The 9,005-nt window shown below is 37.7% G+C and overlaps 1 protein-coding gene across 1 annotated transcript in view; it reads right to left on the bottom strand.

Moving 5' to 3' along the window:
* Positions 1–458: 458 nt before the first annotated feature.
* LOC122803223 (lachesin-like) overlaps positions 459–9,005 on the bottom strand; it is a 183,789-nt gene continuing 175,242 nt past the window's right edge. Inside the window, exon 4 of the mRNA XM_044072826.1 lies at positions 459–553. Coding sequence (XP_043928761.1) covers positions 459–553 — 95 coding nt within the window. The remainder of the gene's footprint in view (positions 554–9,005) is intronic.

The raw sequence follows: 9,005 nt of genomic DNA, 5'->3' as shown, positions 1-9,005 counted from the left end.
ACAAATAAATTAACAGTAACAAACCTATAGATGTTTTTGATCACCTGTTTACATGTTCTTTTTATCCTACACTACCCCTGCCTGCTAGCCTAAACCTGTCATGCCTTCAAGTGTGAGAATGAATGCATATTGCTTTAAATGTATATGAAATTGGATGGTTCAGTGGTGCAGTGGTAGCATTGTTGCCTTACAGCAAGAGGTTCTCCAGTTCAATTCTTGGCTGGAGTGCCTTCTGTGCAGAGTCTGCATGTCCTCCCTGTGTTTGTGTGGGTTTCCTCCAGGTGCTCAGGTTTCCTCCCACGTTAGAAAGACATGCATCTGAAGCATTTCTCCCAAGGCCTACAGTAAAAATTGGCTTTGTTCCAAGTCTGACTTTCCTGGTTAACAAATGTTAAATAAAAAATAGCTTGGATGAACAATCTGTTTATTTCTATAAACCACACAACTAACTTGATCGGTTAATCAGTAATGTCTCCAGCAGTAGGATCTATAGGACTACTGGCTATAGGTTTACGTCTGATGCTATCATCATACTGTGACTGGGATGCCACAGCTGTGGCCCAAAGAAAGACAAATGTGTAAATAAAAAAAAAAAACTCGTGAAGAGCCTATAATTAAACAATGTTGCATACCCACTGAGGAATTCTACAGTGAAACACAGATGAAATTCTTAAATCATTTACGTGGTATCATACCTCACAAGTCAGAACCCAAGAAGCAAAGAATTGTTCTGCAGATGTTCATAGAATCATGGGTTACGGTTGGGGAATGATCTCAAGGCCTAGTGCCCATTGAAGAGCTTGATGCCCTGGATCCCAATAAAGAACTCAGAGTTCCTCGTGAATGCATTCAGTTCCTTTCTGAAAGCATAAATTGACTGGCGGATTTAACTGAAAGGGGAATGCAAAAGTCTTTGATATATGAGGTCACATTTCTTTGTACAGTTGATATTAATGTTTATTGATGCTGTCTGTCCTTTTGTGTTCTGATCATCTGGGAGAATTAAAAGTTTTCAGGCAGTAAGAGGTCCCTTAATGCTGTGTACCCCAGGCATAGGTCTACTCTAAGAAGGTGATAGGATGCAGAGAATAGGGAGAGTTGATGTATTCTTTGACTATAAGACCAGCCTTGAAGCCCTTCGGTTTACTTTGTTAAGAACTGCTGTCCCATTGCCAGTTACATTACATATCAGCCCTAAAATCAGATTGCATTAAGGTGGCTTTACTTAATGCCAAAATCCTAAACAATACATTGTCTGATCTTGAGGCACTCCTGAATTTGGAAAGCATCCATGTCAGAGAAGTCACTGCATTTGGTTTAACTGTAAAGAGAACACTCCCTCTATGCGTGGGGTTTGTACTTTTCATGCTTTCATGTCCACTGGCAACAGTGGTGGAGTCCCCAGATTTGCCTATGAACATATTACCTCAAGGCAAATCCCTAAGGAATAGCAAGCTGAACTTACTGAACTCCACATCACTCTAGCTAGGATTAATTATCTGTTACTAGCTTGTTGCAGAACACCATCTTTATTCCCTAAGGACCATATGAGAGTCTCATTGTTCTAAATGACCTCCTTATTTTTGGTGACTTTAGCTACCCTTCAATAAAGTGGAGCACTTATATCTCCAATGTATGATATGTCTAAAATGTTCCAGACTTAATAAACACAAATTATGTTTGAGCTGCTGGTAAATAAACCTACTGGGTAACATTGCATTCTTCACCTGGTTCATACAATTATAGCTGCCTCTAGCACTCTTTTGGTATCTTTTCACCAGTGAAGTCTGATTATAAACTGATAATCTCCTTGGTTAAACTCCCAAAAGCTCCTACAGCAAACCTCATTGAATTTAAAGATTGGAAACATAACAATCTCACCCCACTATGTGATAAAATATCAGCATTCACTTATGACTGCAGCTCCGCAGATGTTAATACAGCAGCAAGCTTCACTAAGAAATTCTGCACCCATTTGAAAAATGCATACTGCTAGCAGTCCCTACCAGAACCAAGTATCAATGGAAGTTCAAAAACAAACTACACTGATGGTCCACTGCCATAAGTAAGATATACAACAAACAAAATAAACTCCTTACATTTTTAGTAGGTCCAAAATTTAGTTTTCTCTAGGATAATATCAAAAGAATTACAAAAAAGGCTGAAGAACACTATCTGGTCCACTAACAGATCATATGAACTTTGACTGGCCTCTGAAGCCAAAAATAATTATAAATTCTTCAGCTATGTTAGAAAACTGAAAAACAATAACCTTCATTGCTCAAAACTTATCCATAATGGTGCAACCTATTCTGACCCAACAGATATTGTCAATATCCTTGTGAATACATATAGAGCCATCTTCTCTCCTGAGACTTCTCTTCAAAGCTCTGAAATATCTGAATCCCTTATTTCCCGAATTGTATCTAAATATCATTTACTGGAAGTGTTACCCATGACCAAAAATATTTCCTCCATGGAACCTAGCAGTATACCTTGTTGCTTAATAGAGTTAAACATCCCCTTGCAGACACATTCCACAAATATTTTAACTTAAGTTTAGCCACTGGTTTGCCCCTGCCCTGATAAATGGTTAACAGCAGTGATGATGTCCCTCCATAATGGCATCCTTACTACCACCCTAGGTAATTACAGCTCTATTAGCCTTACTACCCATTGACTTTATTATAACTGACCTCATAAACTGGGATATCAAGAATCTTTTTAGACTTGACCCCCAACAGTTTGGTTTAATGAAGAATAGATCCTGTTAATTTTGTAAATTTCTTTGAAAGGGTTACAGAGGTTACAGAGGCTGTAGATGGTGGTCATACAATGCAAGTGGCCTATCTTGACCTGGCTAAGGACGTTCACAACATTCTTCATGCTGACATCCTACAAAAGCTAAATGCTTTAAAATGACCCTTATGTAGTAAGATGGATATCAAACTGGCTGGAAGACAGAACCCACATAAGTGTGAGTTTCAGGTGTCTCATCAGAAACTATGAAAGTAACCAACATTTTTCCTCAATGATTGGTTCTGGGACTTCTCCTTTTGGCATTGTTTTTCTCAGATCTCCAAAAAGACAGACCCAAGACTTCTGGCTAAAACAGTTTGCATATGATTGTAAACTGGGGTTTGTTAAATTACCTTATGATACCCAAACCCTCCAGAATGAATCCTCCATAGTAAATCCTTGGGCTTAAACTAAATGCTAAAAACTGTGGTACCATCATTTATGGTAGGCAGCCCCTTCTCTCATCATACCTTCTAGACAGCAGAGCTCTAAAAATGAAAATGCAGTAAGGCAGCTAGGTACTGGGTTGACAGCTTCCTCTGTTTTAACTATCATGCAACAACAGTTGTCAGGAAATCCTTTTTATTTAGCCCAACTAATTGCCCAAGGAATATAATCAGGTTTTAAAGAGGTAATCAGCATTGATCAGGGCAATTATTAAGTACAACAACCCTTCCCCACCACACACACAGTTGGGATGTATGTCATGGAGTATATCAAACAATTAGAAAGACTCCAAAGGTTCCTAACTAACATGATCACAAACATAAAGTCCCTATGCTACCATGAGAGGCTTGAAGCTCTTTTCCTTTATTCATTGTCTGTTGAGGTGAGATCACTGTCTCGCTTTTATCAGGGACATACATTTTCATGAACAGATAAATAAAGCATGATGGAGGGAGATGTTTATAACCCAACATCTACAAAATCTCCTGAATAAACCTGTACTGCGTGTTAAGCAGTACAACTCACTATCTTCCTTTAAATAGAATTAGATGACAGGATGGGTATCCACAAATTTATTACATGATTGACCATTATACCCCTCATGGAGAAAGATGGTGTAGTCTGACTGAGGGTAGTGGCAAGGTGAGAATGGTCATGAGACTCTGTGGCCTTAGAATATCTATGAATCAATCTATAAACTATACCAAATAGTGAGTGAGTGAGTGAGTAAGTCACAAAAGCAGTTACAGTATTGTATAACAAGTTGCAGTAGAACTCTATAAATTGGGCAATTGCTTCTGCCATGGTTTTCAGTTGTATGAAGGATCAGTTTTTGAAACATTGTATGCTTTGCAGATGGTTGTAGCTATATGGGTATCAAATTAAATGTCATGATTTACAAGGACTCCAAGGTATTTTACTATTTTGTCAGCTTTTAGCTGTGGTCTAGCAATAGTCTGTTAAGCTGGTGGGAGGCATACCTCTCAAATCTACAGATTTTCACAGAATATCCAGATGTTTGCCTCATATTTTTGTTTTTTCACAAAACTGTGGTTTTCTATGAAATCATTGACAAATCATTGTAGATTGACGTCAGAAAATAATGAAAGATACCGGAGTCTCATATTTCATACAGTTCAGAAAATTCATGTTAATGCAAAACCTGTTATTCTATCAACTTTCTAAGTTTGCACGAGCAATATTTAAAAAAGTGTCCCTATTTTGGGGCATTTGTACCACTATTATTTATGACTTTGTCCAGATATTTTGCTCTAAGATGTTAAGAGGTATGGTGGGAGGGTTGTCAAATGCCAAAATGCTGAATGTTTTTACAGTAAAAACAAGGTCATTCCTATTGTACCATTCCTGTGTAAGGTTAAGTGTTTGTTGAAGGAAGGTGATATTAAGTCATTACATCTGAGTTACGCCTCCAGGTGCTTCTGCAGTTAACTCCTACTGATGCCTCTAGGCATCAAATATTACCTGTTCATATTTGCATCAATAATTCCAAAACCATGCTATGTAAAAGGTTTTAAAAGATTTCACCTTAAAGCTTACACAATGACAAACTCAACTACATTAATATTTGACCTATATCTAGTGCAGGTGTGTGTGTGTGTGTGTATATATATATATATATATATATATATATATATATATATATATATATATATATATAAACTGTTGTTTTTATTATATTAATTTACATAGATATAATTTTCACATTTTTCTAAATATCTCAATAACCAAGCAACACAGACAGAACTCCTTATCTCCGTATGAAAGCTCTTAGCTAGATGAATAAAATACTGCTGACGATATGTGTGTAACTTGAGTGATTGCTGAGATATTGTAAGTTGTTTATAAAATATAACAAATGTAATAGTGTGTTTACTGTGACTTACAAACTTTGTTTTGAGACCTAGAATCTAAAGAATACTACCACTATAAAATAGTTTGTGCTGAAGAGTTTGCCATTCATACTTCTTTTGTAACCCCTGTGGTTCCAGAGATATGAACATTTGTCTGAAATGTGAGGAAATAATTTGATTCTGTCAAAAGGCTTAAGCTCCGCCCATTGGCAGTTACAGTGCAAACTTCCTGAGCTCCATTGGAGTGAATGAGTTAATGCAGTTAATTGTAAAGCTCTCAGGTTTGAATCATCTGAATATTTGGTAGGCCAGATACTGAAATTAGTTTTGACATGTGAGAAGATGCAAAAAAGAAGCAGCACCAAGGAAGAATCTTAAGAAATTCCACTGTTGATAATAAATGATGCATCAATCAGGTGTCATCCTATTCTTAACTGTTGCATATGATCATGTAGCTAGTTGGGAGCCTACTTTATTACATGATTTACTCATGATTCTGTAATGAGGTATATTGTCAAATGCTTTAATAAGATCATAGACTGAAAAGGTTTCATCCAGGGCAGTGGTCACACTGTTAGGAAAATTTATGAATATACAAGATTTACCTTTGACAAAATTACACTGGGTCGGAGTTCCATGCCTGTCTGACTGAATAAGTTCCATTATAATTCTCTCCATCACGTGGCATAATATCCCTGTCAGGCTGATCAGTCTATAATTACCAGAGTCTGTGAAAGATCTTCCATTTTGACTGGGGCCACAATAGTTTGCTGTCAGATGCAAGGGACCTAGTCAGCTTTTAACATTCTATTAATATTGTACATATGGATGTATGCAGTGGTACTCCTGATTGCACAAATTCAGCTTTCTGGTGGTCATATCAGTTCCTACTGCACTGGTGCTCCTATCCCTAAAGAGAGTAGAGGTGTCTATTTTGAATGTTATTTTAGGTGTGTCATATTACATGGAAGAACAGTAGATGGAAATTCCTCCTTTTGAGCTACAATTTGTTGCATATCTTTATGTTATATTGTTAGCTATATGTTTTGACACTGTTACAAAAAGTCATTTTCATTGCAACACACAACAGTCTTGTTTCTGCCCACTTCATTTTTGAATATGGTTGTACAGGGTAATCGTATTATTACTGTTATCTGTCTTGATGGCAATCTTTCCCTTGAATCAAGATTTGTTTTATATTGTTTTGGTGAATTCTTTTTGGAGTAAGATGATGTTAACCACATTGTAATTTAAGTGCAATGTGATTTGCAGTTCAGTAGGTCTACTTGTAATGGACATATGCTGTGTCATCACCATTCATCTGCATCCATGGGTTGTTATCCCATGCCCCCCCCCCCAACTACAGTATTTACATCCTGAGTACCTTTCCCCGCATATGGTCCATGTTCCCACCTCCACTGTAGAAGGAAGGTGCCGGGTCTTTCTGTAGAAGCAAAAGGACTTAATTCCCTTTGTTAATGAAATTATTTATTTTGTGTTGCTGCTGTTCCTCACCAATACAGTAGAAATTATAGGACCCTTAATCAAAAGTTGCCATACACGATGTAGTAATCTGAAAATGGCAGCCCTGCAGTCACTCATGTAAGGAGTTTTAGACATCACACTACTTTACTTAAACTAACTCAATGATCATACAACTGTGAGGAGCAAAGACACACCTGGCAAGGATATAAATGATAGTTAAATTTAGGGACTGGTAAATCTAGGGAACTAGGATCTTGGAGATTACATTCAGTGGGACAGCTTCCATTCCATGGTAGATCTCCCACCATGCACTGCCACTGGCATCAAACAGTAATGAGCACACTACTGCTGCATATAGTGAGGCTCGATTCTGCACTTGTATACTCTGCATAACACATCACACACTAATGCTCATCTGGGTCAGTGAGTGGTCAATTGTGATCATGCAGCTCAGCACAGGGGTCATGGCAATGTATGATTTCACCCTTTTGTGCATCATGGTAAAAATTTCCACAAATGACAATGTGTAGCAACTGCATTCTGTAAAGAAGTAATATTAACAGTCAATCTGTAGTGATATCACTATGATGTGGCACTATGGGTGGGTTTTTCACATGACACAAAAATGTCCAAGGTGCAACAGTGCCAGCACACAGCAGCACAAGTGTTTTCAGCTGTATAGCACATGTGTTCCAGTACAGAGAGATAAGCTATGATAACAGTACTATGGTATGTTACAGTCTTAACTTCTTGTAAGGCCTTTCCTCAGAAGTGGACAGCATAGTTCAAGAATATCACCAGAAATGTGTTTGCCTCCTCAAGGGCATTTCCTCTATTGTGGGCTGTATGATATGTGTGGTTTTCCAATCACTCATTTCTGATACCTGTGAAAAGTGCTACAGTAGTGTAGGCTAACATACCTGATGTTGCCTAATATCAGACTGCCCACGGATACCAGAAACTGTGTACGGATATCACAGAGTACAAACATGATGTGTACCGTCACAAAAACTCGCTGCACTACATTTTACCTAATCTGCACTGTACAATATGATATTTCATGCTTCAGCTACATTTCCACGTGTGGTTTTGTACCATGAGTTGTTAAAAGGCTGCTGTGAATGAGTGCAATGTTCTAGCAGTATTTGAACTTAGAAATGAGCATCAATCAGTGAAATAGCTGCTGCTTCCCAGCTTCATATTAAAACTTAGCATATTATTATACCATTTCTTATTCAACAATGGTCATTAGTGACACAAAGGCATCAAGCTGGGGAAAATGTAAGATATCATTATTTATCTTGCGTGCTGGACCAAACACAGACTGGCTTGTTGTTCATCATTCCCTATATATTGACTCTTGCAACCTGTGAGTCCTATGTGAAAGTGATTTACCAATATAAGGGGCATCTGTATAGAATGGTGGCCAATAAGAGCAGACTAGGAGGTGTTTCTGGGTCTTTTATGTTTAACATTGTGATCTTTTAATGGGCTTATCAATTTGTGAGCAGTATGTGTCAGCTGTTACAGTGTTACATTTCTAACATGCTGGCATGTGCATGCTGCATGTCATGAGGCAGTAGTGTGTGTGTGTGTGTGTGTGTGTGTGTGTGTGTGTGTGTGTGTGTGTGCTGTCTAGAAATGTACAGATACATATTCTCTGCACTGAATGCATGCACACTAGGCCTTTAATTTAAACATAATACAAATGTCAATGTGACAGCCCAAGACAGCAGAATAGAGTGTCCCACAATGACATGAGCATTGCTGATAGCTGTATATACAGTTCTTTACTCAGCTATATGGACATATAAATGACAGTTATGTAAGTGTAATATTACAACATGTTGGCATAACACAGAACAGTGCCATGGCAGGATGTATACAGAATATACAACTTTGCAGCATACCCTTTTTGGAAACGTGCCTTCTCTGTTCATGCAATCACATACACATTAGTAAATGTTTTTATAGTTTTATATCTGCATGCTGATATGTCTGCACTGTTATTTATTGTATTACCGTGTTACAAAATGGTGTAAATTTACAATAGCACTATGTTCTTACCCCCTTGCTTTCCTTTTCAATTTTATTTTGCTTGTCTGGCTGTGGGACCAGAAGTACAAGCACTGTGTTCACAAATACAGACACACACATACACAATAAAAATACAGTGCAAGATTTTCTTGCCATTAAGGTAATATTTCTATTGATGACATGAGCAGCCATGCCAAACAAACTTTTTTAAGGACAGCAATGCCTTAAGCCAAGCAACACATGACATTTCTGTCACTTTTGTGATTGTGTGGGTGGCAACTTGATTTTCATGCCAAAATGGATCAATTGCTTGAAGGAGTGATAACTAAGGAACTGTATTAAGTACATGCAGCACAAATAGGATGA

This window comes from Protopterus annectens, chromosome 5.part1 (genome assembly GCF_019279795.1).
Source record: "Protopterus annectens isolate FY-2018-M chromosome 5.part1, PAN1.0, whole genome shotgun sequence".
Classification (NCBI taxonomy): domain Eukaryota; kingdom Metazoa; phylum Chordata; order Ceratodontiformes; family Protopteridae; genus Protopterus; species Protopterus annectens.
Note: the sequence above shows the minus strand (reverse complement) of the source record. Positions and strands in the feature narration are given on the sequence as shown.